The sequence below is a fragment of the Coloeus monedula genome, assembly GCF_965178545.1.
Source record: "Coloeus monedula genome assembly, chromosome: 2".
NCBI lineage: Eukaryota > Metazoa > Chordata > Aves > Passeriformes > Corvidae > Coloeus > Coloeus monedula.
Genome location: NC_138782.1, coordinates 16289909 through 16308274, shown reverse-complemented (window position 1 = coordinate 16308274; position 18366 = coordinate 16289909). Strand labels below are relative to the sequence as shown.

General features: G+C 41.4%; 1 protein-coding gene across 1 annotated transcript in view; it reads left to right on the top strand.

Annotated features, from left to right (window-relative positions):
- PARP1 (poly(ADP-ribose) polymerase 1) overlaps positions 1–18366 on the top strand; it is a 32735-nt gene extending 14369 nt beyond the window's left edge. The window contains exons 8-23 of the mRNA XM_082299409.1: positions 307–448; positions 2002–2142; positions 2850–3092; positions 4020–4088; positions 4830–4962; positions 6116–6311; positions 7603–7731; positions 10987–11070; positions 11894–12016; positions 12498–12626; positions 13336–13434; positions 13996–14148; positions 14438–14565; positions 14922–14983; positions 16041–16155; positions 17585–18366. Coding sequence (XP_082155535.1) covers positions 307–448; positions 2002–2142; positions 2850–3092; positions 4020–4088; positions 4830–4962; positions 6116–6311; positions 7603–7731; positions 10987–11070; positions 11894–12016; positions 12498–12626; positions 13336–13434; positions 13996–14148; positions 14438–14565; positions 14922–14983; positions 16041–16155; positions 17585–17666 — 2028 coding nt within the window. The 3' untranslated portion in view covers positions 17667–18366. The remainder of the gene's footprint in view (positions 1–306; positions 449–2001; positions 2143–2849; positions 3093–4019; positions 4089–4829; positions 4963–6115; positions 6312–7602; positions 7732–10986; positions 11071–11893; positions 12017–12497; positions 12627–13335; positions 13435–13995; positions 14149–14437; positions 14566–14921; positions 14984–16040; positions 16156–17584) is intronic.

The following is an 18366-nucleotide window of genomic DNA, read 5'->3' as shown; positions in this document are numbered from 1 at the left end:
CGGGGAAGTCCTGTCTCGGCCACATCCCTCCAGGAGCAGGCAGCTAATACATAAATAAACCATATTTTTTCCAGCAGCACTAAATTGAAAGAGATGTTGCTGATTTCATTTGAAACTCATCATTTACCCTCTTCCAGCTTTGTTTTCTCAGTAAAGTGAGGTTTTGTCCAGCTTAGTGTGAATATCTCAAAAATCATTTCCAAGATGTGCAGTAAATACCAACATCTGGCTAGTGCTCAATTCATCCTTTAAATTTTATAATAATATTTATTGGTTTTAAACTCTGGTTGTGCTTCCATCCCACAGGAGTTTCGGGAGATTCCTTACCTGAAGAAATTTAAATGTAAGAAGCAGGACAGGATCTTCCCTCCAGATGCTGTGACCGTGAGCTCGGCACCTCCTCCCTCCGCATCTGCTCCTTTGTCAGAGACCGTGTCTGCACCCAGAGGTAGGTGTCTGGCTGGGCATGAATTGGTGGAGTTCAGGATGATGTTCAGGCTGCCATTCCCAGCCAGACGTGCCACCCTGAACAGTCCCACTGTTCTCCTGCCCTCAAGCAGGCAGAGCTCTCCTGGTAAAAAAGTGTCTTGTGTGCTTCATCTTCCTAGCACAGGCAGGCCCTGATATGCTGGGTTGCGTGTGGTCATGGGCTTGAGGTCCTGTTGTTTGCTCACAGATCATTTTGGGTGTTTCTTGATGGTGAGGAAATGATGTGTATGCAGAATCAGAAAGGTAATGGCTGATGTTGCAAATTGTATCTCAGGGGAGACCTGCTTCAAAATGCTGTCTTGCATGGTTTCTTGGGGACCATCCAGGGATGTCCATAATGCCAGATACTCTACATATTTTTAGGTTTTAAGGGCAAGAGGGTTATTCAGGGGTTTGTTTTGTTTCTAAATCATTACTGAGATTTAGCTTTACCAATCACTGACTCCCTTTATGGGAAATATGCCAGCACACAAACTGGCAAAAAGTTGGACTTAAGAAACTCCCTATAGGTTGCTGGAATGAGTTGCATGCTTTGGTGATAAAGTCTGTCTGCTAAGAACTATGCTGGCTTCTTTCTTATTCAGCCTTTCTAGTTCTGGCCATAGTTTCAGGTGCAGAGCATTATTTGTTACTTGGTTAAAAAGGTGGGACTAATTCTGCAGTTAACTTTAGCCAGATCGTATTATTTTAGCGATGAAGACAAAGTAACCCAGGTCTTGTTGCTGATTAGCAAATTGATTCCAGCCCGAGTCCTCTGAAAGTAACCTCAAAAGGCTGACTAGATTTAAAGCCAGGTTGCTTTGTTTGCTAACAACCCAACTAATCTGCGTTGAGGGGAGAAGAGGAAGCACAACCCTTGGCTGGTCAATCAGAGTTGATAGCATTTATCTTTTAGCAGTGCATATATACTCTTGGACACTTGCCATGTCCTGAACCAACCTGAATTGCAATGTTAACACAATATGATGGAGCCTCAGATGGTTACTAGTTTGCTTCTGACTTGTTATGGGGTTTGCATGATAGAACCTTGTATTGTCCATAAGATCAAGACTGGGACAGTGTTGCTTGAGAGATGATTCTCTCTGCAGCCTCTCAAAAAAAGATTTCCTTTTGAAAAGGCAGGAGCTTTCATGTGGCAGTGAGTTTCTCCCATGCTATCCAGGCATCAAAAGAAAAGGGAAGCAGAGCACAGTCCCTAGTAGCACAGTGCTGAAAACAGACTGATTCTTTTTCTTTTTACTTAACAAACCAAGAAAAGGGCAAATATGCCTACATACCATTTCCCTGTCTTATATCCCTTCTGTTTGTTGGCAGCTGCAGAGCTTTGTTGTCTTTCCTCTGGGAAGGGGAACACCCTCCTGCTTGCTTAGCACAGGTCAGACCTGCTTGGCCCCTCATCTCCCTGCCAGCTGAGCCAGTTGTACAGAGAGGGGAGGATGCTGTCCCTCTGTGCTTGCTGTTTGTCCAGGGGACTCTGTGCCTGTTGCTAACGTGTCATTTCCAAACCTTTAGACAAACCACTGACCAACATGAAGATCCTGGTTGTTGGGAAGCTGTCAAAGAACAAGGAGGAGGTGAAGAGCATTGTGGAGGACCTGGGAGGAAAGATGACAACAACAGCTAACAAGGCCACCCTGTGCATCAGCACACAGAGTGAGCAGCCATGCCTCGGTTACTGGTGGCTCTGCTTCAGAGCTGAGCAGATTACAGAGGACACTTGTCCTCAGAGCTGTCTGGGGATCAGTGTTTGGATTAGGGGGAGAGTTTTATGTGCACACATGGCCTGAGTGTGCTTGGAAAAGTAAAGACAGATGTGTGCTGTTTGAGTTTTGCTTACCCAGGCAGGCTGTGCCTTAAGGCTCTCTTGGGTCAGTGGCAGCTGGAGTTTGTATGCAGACCATGGTGGTGTGCAAGCCACCTTTGTTGGGATGAGGGGTGCTGGGGGCTGTGTCCATGCTTGCCTTGGAGAAACCCCAGAGCTGACTGTGGGTGCCTGAGGGCAACTTGTTTGCTCTGCTGGCAACTTAGAGCCTGCTCTTGTTCTGTGTTGGAGTTGTGCACACTGACCGCTGAGGTGGGAGATCTGCTGCCATCCATCAGAAAGTCCAGCTCCAGCCAAGCTCTGGGAATGGGAGAGCTGGACCAGCCAGGTAAAACAGGTGTGTTCCTGCTCTAGCCCAAGCTGCAGCTTTGAACCAAGGAGGGACTTGGCTCTCCAAAGAACATGGTGAACACGAAATGTAGTGGAACTGTGCTTTCACAAAGTGTTACAGAGCCCTGAATCATGGCCAGAGGGAGAGGCTGAGGTCTAAAACCTCACTGATGCTTTTTTTTCTCCTTTTCCTATCCTGCCTCTGCAGAGGATGTGGAGAAAATGAGCAAGAAGATGGAAGAAGTGAAGGAGGCCAAAGTCCGTGTGGTCTCAGAGGCGTTTCTTCAGGATGTGAAATCTTCCAGCAAGGCCTTCCAGGAGCTTGTGTCTCTCCATGCGCTTTCACCTTGGGGTGCAGAGGTGAAAATGGAGCACGAGGAAATGGCTGTGGATGGGAAGAGCAGCAAGCCCCCGAGTACAAAGAGCACTGGGAAGGTCAAAGAAGAACAAGGTGAGGAACAAAGCAGTTGTTTCTCCACAGACCTGTTCAGAACTGTGCATGCACAAAGCAAACCTGCGTATAGTCTGTCGTTACTCTTTTATTGAATTTTCTGCACTTTTTCTCGTGGTAAGTTTATATAATGGACATCAGGGCAAGACTAGCTTTAAGTAAACATGAAACTGTCTCCTGAGCTGGCTCTTGTTTCCCCCACTTCAGTCTGCCCAGGCTCCCTGTCATCAGTCCAGTCTCTTCCTCGTAACACATCAGATTCTCCACCAGTCTGGCTCAGTGTTGCAGTTCCAGGGAGCTACTGGGACACCAAAAATGACAGACTCTGCCCAGGGGGTGTTGGCAAGTGAGAAAATACTGAGGTCCAGAGCGCCAAGTCTTTTTAACAGAGGAGGAAAAATACTGGTGGCATTGCTCACCAATGCCATTGACAGCTTGCATTATTAACCCTGGATGGTGAACAAAACCATCGCATTTGCTCACTTCCCTTCAGAACCTCTTCTCTGTGTCCTCCAAGTGGAGGTTTCTGTCATACAGTTGGGTGTGTTATTGCCAGGCTGTCTCACCACAGTAGCATCCCCAGGGAATCCAAACATTCCTGTGAGGTTTTTAAATCCCAGTTTCACATTTGTGGTTGTGTTTATCTGCAGTGCAGGTGAAAAAATTATACAGTGCACCCCTTGGGGCCAGGAGAAAAGAAATAGAGAGAATCTGGGGAAATCTAATTTCTCATTTACTTGCTGGGGTGGGGGCTGTGATTTGGCTGCTTGAACTAGGTAAAAAAAAGCCGTTGAAGTCCGTGTGCTCATATACCGGGAATCTGATTCACCTTAGGGTGATAATTATGCAAATTGAGAATTTTAAAGGTTGATTCAAGTCAGACTGTGTTGCTCACCTAAGAAAAAAATTAACTGTCTTTCACTGCAGGACCTAGCAAGTCTGAAAAGAAAATGAAGCTAACAGTGAAGGGTGGAGCAGCAGTAGACCCTGATTCTGGTGAGTGATAACAGTGCCTGTGCCTGCACCACCCACAGTCTTCAGGATGCGTGATGGTTTGCAAAATGTTTTTTTTTCTGTGAAACGATGAGGGTTCCATAAAGGAGCATGAATTTTTAAACCTTTTTCATTGCTGTCAAAGAAAGCATATTGATTGGCATCTGATGCTGGATATTCCAGGATTTTCTAGTGCAGCTTTCAGAAGGACCACTTAAACTAAGGCATGCACCTTGTTCAGCTTTAGGAGCTCCTGTCAGTGGAGTGAATAAAGGCCCAGCCAGCAGAGGACGCAGGTTTGGCATGAGCATCTACTGATGCTGCTCTCCAAACCTGTGGTGCATGGATGTTCTGACAATTTGTACTGCATCCGAGGCCAGCCTTTGGTTTTCGGTCCATTTGCTAATGGGACGCCTGCAGAGCTGCATCTCTCCTGAGGATTCCTTCTGCTGGTCACACCGTGTTTGATCTTAGATTTTATATCATCCTCTATCAAAGGCTACAATTTTTTGCCCTCTAGTTCGGGTTGATGTTCACTCCAGTTTATCTAAAGGTGTGTGCTCACAATTCATTAAAAGGAAAACATGCTCCAAGTAGTTTTGCATGAGCTGTGTGGTCACTGTTTTTGCAGTATTTTTGTTAAATCACACTGCTGCGTGAAACACTTGGATGAGTGCAAATGCAGGAAGGAGAGCTAAAACAGTAACCTCCTCCTCTGTGTTCTAATTTGTTTCTCCTCTGCAGGTTTGGAGGATTCTGCTCATGTCTTTGAAAAAGGTGGGAAAATTTTCAGTGCAACCCTGGGACTAGTAGATATTGTGAAAGGAACAAATTCCTATTATAAACTGCAGCTGCTAGAGGATGACAGAGAGAACAGGTGAGTTTAGTTTTCCCTCAAAATACTTTTGTTCACTTTTTTCTAATAAATACTGGATTTTTGACACTCCAAAAGCCAAGTATGAGTAAAATGTCTTTGGGGAGGTAACAGATTGGTATAGTTACTTGAAAAAAGCCCCACTACAACACAAACAAAAAACCCCAAAAAACTAAAAGAACTTCTCCAAACCTACCAAACAAGCCACCCATGGAGAAATCTCTGATCTGCATGGAGACATTCATTGTCGTGTTGACAAAACCTAAGGTGGGGTTTTTTCCCCCATATTCTCTAAGTTAATTTTGTCTTCTAATTGCAGAGCTGTAACCTTGGGAAACAAAACCAGATTCTGGCTGTTCTACCACAGTGTAATCCTGAATTGTGTGCCCTGAAGCATAACAAAATGCATGAAATAGTCAGGAGCTGATCGTGTGTTTAGCTTTCCAGTCTCATTGGGTGCATGGCAGAGCTGTCCAGTGGTTGCATTGCTAATTAGATGAAGAGATTGAGAGGGTTCTTTAAAATGAAACTGCCCCTGCCAAGCACATAAATGACACAGAAATCCAGGGTAGCAACGACCGTGGTTCAGCTCCAGATTTATTGCACTTTACCATGTTTGTAATAAGCTTTTGTTGCTGCCTCGTGTATGAGGTTGTATCAAGTGTGGGATTCAGTACGTGGAGGGATTTCAGTGCCTGCATTTCATATGTGACATATTGGAAAGGTTGATTGATTGTATCCCCATACATACTGCAGAAGCTCCCCCAAGGCGGTGTCAGTAGTACAAACAGATACTTGATTTACTTCTGGTTTCTCTAAAATACTGAACTCTGGGGCCCGAGGCTTAAAGATGCGTTGTCTTTGTTTTTCAAATATATGACCCCAATAGTCTGAAGATTTGTATTTGCAAAACATTAAGATTGAAGAGATGTTAGCCTCTTTTTTCCTGCTGGGCACCCATTTATCCTCAGGGATGTAGTTCTGGTGTGTTAACACTAGGCATTTTTATGCCAGTTCTAGGACATGTGGTGACTCCTCTGTTGATTTCCCACAATCACAGATAAGTGAGTGTGTTCCATAAAATTAATGGTATGCCAATGGCTGATAGCACTGGAGTAGCTGATGCCTGTTCTTTTCTCCCATTCCATTTCTCCAGATACTGGGTGTTCAGATCCTGGGGCCGTGTGGGCACTGTAATCGGCAGTAACAAGCTGGAGCAGATGCCATCAAAAGAAGATGCCATCGAACAGTTCCTGAATTTGTATGAAGAGAAAACTGGCAATTCTTGGCATTCAAAGAACTTCACTAAATATCCCAAAAAATTCTACCCACTGGAAATAGATTACGGACAGGTAACCCTGAAATGCCCCACTCCCAGGTGGAGCATTGTTGAGATTCCTCGCTGTTGCTGTTCTGTTCTGTGCTTACTCTTGGATCACTTGCACTTAACAAACAAGGGGAATGAAGTGCAGCTGTTGCATCTTTTCTCTGCTACAGGAGAGAGCTGTAGATCAAGGAGTACCATCCATTAAAATAGACCTGCTGGGAAACTAAGGATTTTTCTGTTATCAGATCTGATGTTCCTTCAATGCTTGTTCCTGTTTGCTCTGTAATTTTAAGGATATTAATCTGAATTTAATTCAGCAGTCAGTTCACATACATTCTGTCTGAAAATGTAATTTTTTTTAAAATTTAAAATAGATTCTACTCATCTGTCTACTGCCTCCAAAATCCTCCCAAATGCTGAAGCAACTCCTATGCAGCATTTCACTTAATGCACATATTGAGCAGGCTGAGAAAGAGAAATTATTCACTGCCAGTAAGATTTGGCTATTTAGACAGCTAAGCTAAATAAGAATCCTCTTCCTTCTTTCCAGTGGGGGTTTGTGTGTTTATTTAAAGGCATACCTGTAACCTGAACTATTTTCAGACTAAATAGTTGAATGCTGTTAATAGCTATAAGGTTGCTAGAGAACATATTTTCAAGACATTGTGTTTTCCTGTGGCCAGATTAATGGATGTCATCTTTCAGTGCAAAGCACTCGAAGCTTGGCTTAAATTCTGGAAATTTGAATATTGCAGTGGCAAAGTGTCTGTTTCAGTGTAATATACAGGGTTACTCAAAGCACCTGGCTGATTTATTCGTGTAAGGCTCTCTCCATGAAGGCATTGGGATGGTATTATGGCTAATTGATGATTCCCGTACACATCTACAACAGGTTTTATTACAAAAACTTGGTGAAACTAGTTATTACATCTATTTTGTCATAAAAGCAGCAAAGTAAACAGTCATTTTTTCATATGAAAGTCTCTATGCAGCAGAAAGCTTGCAGAAAAAGTAATTAATACTTGCTTGAGGTGAAGCAGAGATGCAAAGAGAGTTCCTATTCCCTTCATTCTTCTTTCTGCTTGCTTTTTACAGTGCCATCTCTTGAAATAACATCTGCTAAATTACTGAATAGGTGGTTTTTTTAAGCCCACTTTGTTCCAGAATGTCAGAGCAGTGTCCCACGCTCCCCATGAACTTCAGGCTAGTCATAGTATGCACACACTAAATTGGTTTTGAGTTGTTGCCATGGCAGCCAGCCTGTTACTTTTATCCTTTGTGATTTTGCTAATTCTGATACTATTTTTACCTTTCAGGATGAAGAAGCTGTCAGGAAACTGACAGTAGGTGCTGGGACAAAATCAAAACTTGCTAAGCCAATCCAAGATCTTATTAAGATGATCTTTGATGTGGAGAGCATGAAGAAAGCAATGGTGGAATTTGAGGTGACTACACACATTCACGTTTCTCCCTTCTAACCTTCCATCATACACAAACAGAAGCAAGTTCTTTGTAATCCAGGGTGCTTCCTACTTCCCAAAAGTCAAGTGTGAGTTTTAGATCTGTCTTAAAAAAAAGGCAAGAGCCTGTCTGGAATATACCAAGCCCTGGAAGTAGTAACTTAGTAATGGCACATGCAGTTCTTAAAACACAGGTGCATTCTTTGTCTATCAATGTCTTCAATTTAATAAGCCTATGAGAAAATTGTGTGCCGGTCCTGGGATCAGTAATCATTCTGTGGTTTTGTTTGTTTGTGTTTTTCTCCAGTCACACGTGCATAGTGACTGCTGTTTGCTGAATGCTCCTGAAGTATTAATACAGATAACCAGTGTGGTGGTCATGTGACACTGGTGACACTCCTTTTTTCTAAGCAGGGAGCCACATTTGGGGGCTGGGAAGTGCACAAATACCATGGATTTAGGTAGCAAATGAGACGCAACTCAGACTAGAGAAATGCTGCCAGTTGATACATGCACTAATGGAAGTGTCTCATCAAAGTCCAGATCCTCTTCTGCACAGGGTGGACTTGAGATAGTTTCAGTTGTATTTCTCATTTGTTCTAATAAAACTCTATTTTCATCCATTCTTCTTTCCTCCATACTCTTGATCAATCCTTCTAACAAGCCTTCAGAAAGTGGTTTGTAGCATGATCTGTCTCTCCTTGCACTGTTTTACTGGTGTGCAGAGATCCTGCTGTTTGTTTTAAGGCAGCCATTCAAACTAATTCTAAATAACAAATTTCAGGTTTTTTCAGCCAGCTTAGTTATCCTGCCCAAAGACTTCATATTTAAGTTGCTGCTCTTTGATCTCTGTATCATTATTTGGTGTATCTACCTCTCGGAACAGCTTTGCACCATTTTCTGCAGTTTACCTGAAAGCTTTCATGGCTTGCCCAGCATTTTATAGTACCTTGGTTTAATTATGTTCTCCTATATCTTCAGTGGTGTTTTAAATCAAAGTCTTGTAAAATATGAATAATTTTTTGTAACTGGCTAAAGGCTCTGAACTGATCATCATCTCATGTCATTTGGTTTTGTAGCACTCTCTTGAAACTATGTTAATTCACACCATCTGCAGATCTATAGCAGAACTGAGACTCCAGATGGGCCAGTCCTCCTATTAGATTTATCTTCCTGTACTGATGCTGCTGAACAGCTGTTTTCTGTTAGAGGAAATAATATTTTTTCTGATTAGTGGTTTCTATGTGTCCTCCAGAAATGACTGTTTAGTTCCTTTAATCAGCCTGATCATAAGTATTTTGTTCCATCCAGGCACCTCTTGCTTTGCCAGAACTGTAGCAAATTCTTAGTCCTTCCATTGCATGACAATGGATTTATCTGATGTATTTATCTTTCTGCTTCTAACTTAGCTTTCAAGAATTTCACCTCACCAAGCATACAGGAGTTTATTACAATTACCTATGTCATTGTTTTAGATGAAATGACTTGTTAGAGGACTGAGTCTACTCTAGTGCCGTGCCCTCCCTTGCCTGGGTGGAAGGCAAACATCTCCCTTGCCTCTTGTGATGATCCTGGTGCACACATCTGTGATGTAGAGCTAAATCTTCCCATTGCCCTCAGTGCACCTAGCAGTAATTTCAGTGCTGTTGTTTTAGGCCCAGCCCTTTGGCTGCTGTGCTCTTTTGGCACATCTAATGATAAAGCTTTGGGTGCAGTTTAGCTTTAAACCAGAGCTTAGCTCTGCAGGACTCTGTCTACCTCCCGTGAATCATAGGAGATTCCAGCCTTTGGCTGTTCGTGGGCTCTGTCAGAACTGTGCTCCTAAATCACGTGACTGGGGGATGTTTTATTTTTTAAGTGTTAGTGTTTGTATGTTAGTTATTATATGTGTTAGTTTACAAGTTTATATAACTTACAATTATTATAGGTATTACAATTATTATAGGTTATTCTGCACATCCAAGTTAAGGGGCTCATTTTACTTTTATGTGTCCTGCATGATTTTTCAGCTAATAATGACATAATACAGATTGGTACAGGTGGTACTCAGCAAGAGAGTATTGGCCCCGAAAGTTTGGGAGCTATAAATCTATTGCAGATTGGTTTTCATTAGAGTATTAATCTTGGCTTTGTGCCTCTCATGTCCCCAAGTCAAGATCAGTTTTGAAGCCTGTCTTCCCTCTTGCAGCCTATCTTGGCTTTTCTTGGTATCTGGCTTTAGGTATGCTTAGCTGTCACTGAAGGTGAAAGTTCCTAAGCCCCAGTACAAGATGGAAATCTCCATGCAAAATCACTTCAGGTCTTTCATTCCAGTGTCTGTGGCTTAGAAGAGCCTTCTGAGTTCATCTTGCAGAGAACATTTGCATACAGCTGGGTTTCCTAGATCCATAGTGGATAAATAATGTGGGACTTAGCCAGACAGTGTGTGACAGTCATGGTTTCATAGGATCTTCTGTCCATGAGCTAAATCTTAAATCCATCAACTTCAGTAAAAACTAGTTTGACCTGCAAGAGTGTGTGGTGAGTACTGTCAAGAGTCTGGAGGGTGTAAGTATAATCTTTCTAAAATACTCCACTGGGCTTGATTTCTATTTAACATTTTTGCATTCAGATGGTCCTTTAACAATGTAGGGATTTCCAGCACTCTCCCAAGATCCATCAATACGCAAAGAAAACCAACATCTAAATTAAATCAGTGGATAAATGCGGGCAACCAAGACCATTGCTTTAACTTAGTTGAGGGCTTTTGGCTCATTTTTCATAAATGAATATGAAGCACCTCACAGCCTCTTTGCATTTGACCGTTGATAATTGTAGAGTAAAGTTGGGAGAGGGTGTCTGGATTGTACCTAGAGACACAGGTGATCTTATGAACAAGAATTACTTCATTCAGTTTGCTTCTTTGCCAGCCTTAAGTCTATGGTTACTTATGTGTTCAAGGAATGCATCTGACATGAGGTTAATATTAAACTTCATGCCAGACACTTAATGTCCTATTTTTGTGTTGCCCTAGCATGTGTGCTTGGCTTCCTATTGCAGTATTCCTTTGGTTATAGGATGTCTTCTCAATGGTGTGTCCTTCTGATGTAATTCCTCAATCCACAGAGTCTAAAATGTTTCCATTCTTTGTGTGGTCAGTCCTATTAGCATGGAAAAACTAGTTCTCTAGAAACCAGAGAGGGAATGTTGCAGTGGTTTAAATGTAGCGAAATTTGGGTTTAATACTTATATCTTTATCAGATTGACTTGCAGAAGATGCCACTGGGAAAACTGAGCAAGCGACAGATCCAGAGTGCATACTCCATCCTGAATGAGGTTCAGCAGGTGAGCATGAAAGAGATGTTAGAGCAAAAAGGGAATTCAGAACAATTCAGGGAATTGATCTGGGCTCAGAGTGGGGTGAATGCTGAGCTGTGCATATAAAGATCTGTGCTTTCTCTCTTTCTCTCTGAAGAAGAGGATGTGGCTTCCATGGGTAACCAGTTAGTTCTCTTCACTGTTGTACCAGTGTGGGCAGTACTTGGGTCTTTCATGTCTTTATAGCTCAGCCTTTAGGCTGCACCAAACGTAAGTGGCAGTTGAGGAAATGAAGCTGGTGCCTTCATCTAGTAGTGAGCTGGTGTTTCTAGCCCAGAGAAGTCTGTCAGAGGATGAGAATAAAGGTTGACACAGGAAAGGGTCTGGTTTGATAACGTTGCTGTATTTACACATTGTGATCTGAACCATTCCAGAATCACTACATAGTATTACCTGTACAGATTGCAAAAATGTACCAGCATAACCCATTGTTTTTGCCAAGGGCTCCCTGGCAAAACATGGATACAGGAGGTTCTTCAGTTAGAATAGACCAGAACCTTGACAAGGATATGCACCACTTACAGATCCTGAAGACTTTATTTTGCGCTCCAGAAACATAATCCCAGTTGAATTTTTCTCATACACAATTCTGTGTATTTCTGTGCAAATGCTGTGGGTTGCTGCATGCAAGACACTTGAACAGAATTGCTCTTTTTAGTCCTGTGAGAGTTTCAGCACGAGCACTGTTTGTATTGCTGCTCCTGTGTTAGTCCTTAAGTATCTTGTGTGTTTTTATTGCTATGGAGACTTAGTCTTAGTAATTTTCTTTGGTGCTTGTTGTCTTGTCTAGGCAGTTTCTGACAGTGGTTCAGAATCCCAGATTTTGGACCTCTCCAACCGCTTCTATACTCTGATTCCTCATGACTTCGGGATGAAGAAGCCACCTCTCCTAAATAACTTGGAATACATTCAGGTATTGACTGGAAATTGTATGTTGTTTCCAGGCAACAGGTCTTGATGTCAGACGTCTAGCATAGACAATATGTGAGGTTTTAACACTTACTTAACTGCATAAAAGCACATGGTTAAAGTAAGTGTTCAAACCTTACAAACAAAAAGATATTCTGAAGAAAAACAAGTTCAACCTCATGCTTTCATGAGCATTTATTTTATGTGCATGTATCTGGGTAAATAGTTATATGCATAAGGTATTAGAAGATAGAGATGTTACGTGTATATATCTGTATGTATATTTTAATATATTTTGGGGTGTATATATGATGCCTTAGGTCTTCAGGCATCATATATGTATTTAAAGACAGTGCTGTTGTGTTATTAGATGGCACCATGTGGCCTGTGATTGTCATAAACTTTTAAAATTTGGGGTATCCCAGACTTACTCTGAACATGTCAAAGGCCTAAGTAACATAACATAACCTATTTAAATCCTTCAGGCTAAAGTGCAGATGTTGGACAACTTGCTTGATATTGAGGTTGCTTACAGCCTTCTCAGAGGTGGAAATGAAGATGGAGATAAAGACCCAATTGACATCAACTATGAAAAACTTAAAACAGATATTAAGGTAAATGAAATAAAAGGCAAAGAGTGGCTGTGAATATAAGCTGATGTCCTGTTAGTTTGGAGCAAAACAAATCACCTCAGCTGTAACTGGACAGATGTATTGGCACCGAGATGGGTTAAGGAACTGGAGCATGTGTTCAAGGAGATGCAGAAAGAGCTGAGCTGTTTTGACCTGGAGAAAAGAAAGCTCAAGGGATATTGTATCAATATCTTGGAATACCTGATGGGAGAAGGAAGGAAAGAAGACAGAGGCAAACTTTCCTCAGTGGCTTCAGTGACAAGAGGCAATGGGCACAAATTGAAATACAGGCATTTGTGTTTAAACAAAAGAGAAAGCTTTTGTTGTTGATGTTGTTTGTTTTGGGTTTTTTAATTTGTTTACTCTAGCAGTGGTCAAACACTGGAAGAGGTTGCCCAGAGAGGCCACAGAGGCTCTATTCTTGGAGGTGTTGAAAGCTTGACTGGACTCAGTCCTTGGCTGACCCTTCTTTGAGTAGTGGAATTGAAAATCATCTCAGTTTCCAGCATTTTCTCAGACATTCTGTGGCTGGCTGTATATCTGTGCATCTTCTCTAGATAGGAATGTATTTCCACCTAAATGGTGGAGGAGGTTTAAAGGGGGCAGTTGAAAGCATAGGGTGGATGTTGTCATGTTGTAAGATGGCTGCTACTTTGTGTGCTGAGGAAACTTCTCATTTGCCTCTTTGCAGGTTGTTGACAAAGATTCAGAAGAAGCCAAGATTATCAAACAATATGTGAAGAACACTCATGCTGCTACGCACAACGCATATGACCTCAAAGTTGTGGATGTAAGCTGGGCAGTACTGGGCTTTATCTTTGGGAGGATGGACTATCCTAAGTTGACTTGCTTGTTTGCAATTGCCTTATATTTTTTGAGTAGCTTACCCAGTTTCCTCTGTTGGGGGATGATTTGATAGAACATTTCCTTTTAATTAGAATAGCAAAAGTCTAAGCAGAGATGAATCTAAGCTTAATGAGGTGTTTTTGCTTTCGTGTATATTTATTTTAATTTAATTTGCTTCAAAAGGAAGGTGGAGGAGTAATCATCTGAAATTGAGCCTTAGTTCATTGAATGATTTTTTCAGAAAAATAGAGCCTCATGAAAATGCAGAAGAAAAGGTGGAGAAGTAATCAATACCAAGTACTTGCATGATTGCCGCTACCTCTTTTTTGCTAGCATGGCACAGCAAATTGCAAATACTGAAACCCATCCTGATCAATTTCCCTAGCAGATCGATGTACATTGCAGATCGGATGATATTTTTTTTTCTCCCCTCTGATGAGTTGCATGAAGGTAACAGTTTATTTGCTTAGTTATTCTTTTCCTCCTGTCCGCTTCTGAACTGAAGATCTTCAGGATTGAGCGTGAGGGAGAGAGCCAGCGTTACAAGCCCTTCAAGCAGCTCCACAACCGCCAGCTGCTGTGGCACGGCTCCCGCACCACCAACTTCGCCGGCATCCTCTCGCAGGGTCTGCGGATAGCTCCGCCTGAAGCTCCTGTGGTAGGTGAAACAGCTTCTCTGGCTGCCAACACCCCTGTGCCCAGAGATGGCCACAGGCAGGGATAACTTCAATAAGGGAATTTCTGTGTGGGGAGGGCTCTGTGTTACCTGCCAGCATTCAGACAACATTGTGTCCCCCGAGTGGGTTGCACGCTGGTGTCCACGAGAGCTTGAGTTGCAGCTTTGCTCTCCTGGGAGCCCAGCCAGGTGGATTCAATGCTGCCTTTGTGTTATTGCCCCCATTTTATTTATTTATTTATTTATTTATTTATTTAATTCCTGCTTGCAGACCGGCTACATGTTCGGGAAGGGCATCTATTTTGCAGACATGGTATCCAAGAGTGCTAACTACTGTCACACATCTCAAGCTGATCCCATCGGTTTAGTACTGCTGGGAGAAGTTGCCCTTGGAAATATGTAAGTAACTTAGGAAGAGTATTTGCCAAATGTGCTTAATACATCCTCATAGAGGGTGATGCTAAGATTCAGTGTGAAGAAAAAGCATGTGTTTTTTCTTCAGAAACAAGATTTGTTTTTTCTTAAAATAAGAGCCATTGTTGCAGGTCTAGCTGAATCTTGTACAAAATGCCAACATCATTAAAGTTAGTAACCAAGACAAATAAGGGCTGTTGAGTTCCAGAAGACTAGAATTTAGATTAACTTTATATTAACTCATCATAAACTGAAGCCTGAAAAATTTGTGGTTTTTTTTTTTCAACAGAATAGTTTAAGATGAATGTAAAGTGCTATTGTGTGTTCTTTGTGCTGTCCAGGTATGAGCTAAAGAATGCCTCCCACATCACAAAATTGCCCAAGGGAAAACACAGTGTCAAAGGTAAGCATTAGTAGTTCTCATTGGTAATCTGTAATTGATGGCAGATGGGGTTGTAGCTCTCTGCTTAGCGAAGAAAACTATAGTCACTTCTTAGCTGTACTTCCTTTATGAAGTTGCATAATGTTGCCCTTTAGTTGCATCAGGATGTGTATGTGGTGTTCTAAGATTGAAGTTAATACACTCTGAGTGTTAAGACTGATGGTGCCTGAAGTTCAGGAGGAAACTTTCATTTGATGTTACACTGGAGAAAATACAAAGTGCATTCTCCAGCTTCTTACTTGCTTTCATTGTAACAATACTGTGTATTTTAGAAGAAAGATGAATATACCAGAAGAATAATTGTTTAGCTTTCAAAGTGGCTTAGAAGCTTGGACAGAAGGGAGAAGCTAAGAATAAAAGTTCAGATGGAACAAGTGCTCTCGTTACACTTCTATCTGCAAAAAGTGTCATATATTGAAAAAGAAGATAAGAGAAAAGACTTAGATGTCTAACTCAAGCAAAAGAAATGGCAATTGTGACTGTCTTCTCTACCAAGATGGGAGAGTGAAGAACATTATCTTCAGTAATGAGTGGCTTTTCTTAAACTATTCATTTTGAGAGGCTTAAAAAATCAGTTGCCTAAAATAGAATAAAATATGATTTAGCACCTGTTTCAATACATACTACTTACGTGCTTCTGGATGTCAAATCAGATTTATATTGAAAATGTTAACGAGAATAAGACTTGGTTTGTTGTACTTGTCTGAAAATCCTGTGATGTGCATGTTTTCATTAATGGAGGTAGGATATGAGAGCTACAAATCTCTTCTGGTTTACCTTTGATATACAGATTAGACAGTTAACAGCTGAAAGTAAAATTCTCATTTTTAATGTAGCAGAGTACAACTGCCATAAAGATGGTGATGCTGAATTGAATAAACAGACTGTATTCCTTGTGTTATTTTGAAGATACTTCAGTATATGTGATGTAGTATTTGGCTGGCTGGGTCATTTTCTATTTGTGCAAAGTCTGTGTTTGCCTTCTAGATTTGCAACTAATGTTGTTTTCCCTTTCTAGGCTTGGGCAAAACGGCGCCTGATCCCACAGCCACTACCACCCTTGGTGGTGTAGAGGTTCCCTTAGGGAATGGGATCTCCACAGGAATTAATGATACCTGTCTTCTGTATAATGAGTATCCTTTGCTGTTACGTTGGCTGCACACGGTGTTTGAATGTTGCTACGTTTGCAGGACCTCACTAAGGCCAGTTGGGAGTTTTGCCTCACTGTGTTTTGTTTGTTTTAGATCTGCTTTGGGGAGTATTTGCAGACAGCCTCTTCTGCAAGGGGGATGATTTTACAGTTGTTGCACTTAAATTGTCATTCTGCAAAAAAAGGAAACAATGCACGTACCAATAGCTGTTCCCCAACAGGACTCCATACCAAAGCTATTGGAGTGGCCAGGCAACACTGCCCTGTAATGTCTTGCCCAGGGACAGGGGAGGGGAATGCAGCCTGTGGTTTCACATCACTCCAGTCTGGTTTCTTCTTCATGGTGCTGTGGCAGGCCAGCTTGGCCAGCAGGAGATGGGGCAGCCAGCTCTGTGGTCTTGCACTCTCTCAACACATCTTTTGTATTTCCCAAACCTCTGCAAGTGTTGAGGTAAGCCCCAAATGCCCATCAGAGATACAGCCAGTAAGTCTCTTTCTAGGCAGAAGTGCTTCCAAATCAATTAGTGCTTTAAATCCACAAGAGGTCATAAGAATACAAATAAGTGATGTCTAAAGTCCCAGCTCACTCTCTTCACTGCCAGTGAAGCAGGTAACCCAGTAATTAAATCTGTGGGTTTGTAGAAACTGCCTTTGGCCTTGGTGAGCTGTTTTCCTCCTACAAGCAGTATTGGCAACACAACTCATGGCAATACTGGTTTTATCTTGAGTTTTCTTAAATACAGCATCTGTCAGATGATGAACTATAGTAAAGTTGATATTAGCTGGTTGAGGTAACATGATGTGTATTTATTTTGTTTTACACTTCAGGGTTAGAGGTAAGTTTTGTGGCCTAACGCATTCCAAAACAAATAGGTTAGCTGGGACTGTCTCTGGAAAAATAAGAATGTGCAAACACTGCCAACCATTATAGAGCTCTTCTCTGTGATTCCAGTTTGGGTTTTCTAGGGGGAAATTAAGAGGGCATTAATGACTTTGTGCTGGAAAGTAGCAACAGAACTGCAATTATAATTGTAAGTGCTGGGTCTGAAACTGCAGCTCTCATCTAGGCTACATGGCTTCTCTGCTTAGATAGAAAGAGAGAGGTATGTTGCTCTGACAAAAATTAATTTTCAGGAGGCACAGCCCCTTACTTAAGTTGGTTCACCTGCCTGTCACTCAGGATTCCTGCTGCACATTCTCTAAATGACTTAATTGCTTGTTCCTAGCTATTGTATAAAACATTTTCAGATTCAAGGAAAAGTCAGATTTAAAGTTTTGTTGTTTGAGAACTGGTTAATCACACAGGCATCTGTATGGTAACATAAGTTCAAAGGTAAAGTTTCACTGTGTTTTGAGGTTTTTCTGTGTTATTAATATCAACTACTGTAATTATTCCTTGACATTCTTCCCAGATATATTGTGTATGATGTTGCTCAGGTAAATCTGAAGTACCTGTTGAAACTGAAATTCAACTATAAGACATCACTCTGGTGAACAGTATTTAGAAGCCCTGTTAGAGTTATACTGTAGTTACACTATAGCTTTGACTTCTGACATGCTTATGCATTGACTTCTCTTACCAAGATATCAAGAGCTAAACTGCAGAAGAGATTACTAAATCCTATTTAGTACAACACTTAGTGAAAGTTTTTCTATAAAAGTGTGGCAATACATGGACCTGAATTCTGATGAGAACGAGTACCTGGTTTTGTTTTATACCGCTTCTAATTCTGGTGCTTTAAGTGTTTCTTTTAATTGACCAAACTGACAAGAAAGAAAAAAAGAAATTAATCTGGTGTTCTTAGCCAAACAGAGCTGGGCAAGAGCAGGAGAAGAAACTTGAGCATGTTTGTGATACTTGCTCTGTTAAGGTCCCCCCTTGTTTAAGAAACTCTTTTTCAGTTTTCACTTGAATAAACAATAAATGTGCATTTATTTTGAGGTAAAAAAGAATAAAAGCTAATTTCATACTAACAGCTTTATGTTTCAAAACTTCCAAATTGTTTTGGTTTTGAGTCATAATTTAAATGTATTTGGTAGAATACTCTTAGACATGGTATCTCTCTTGAAGATCGACTGCCAAATATTGAAATCTGTAGTCATGTTTCAGGAAGTTATGGTGAAATTAAAATTTGGACTTTCCACTGAGACTTCATCTGTCAACAGTTGCTGTGGTAAACATGGAAAATGAGCT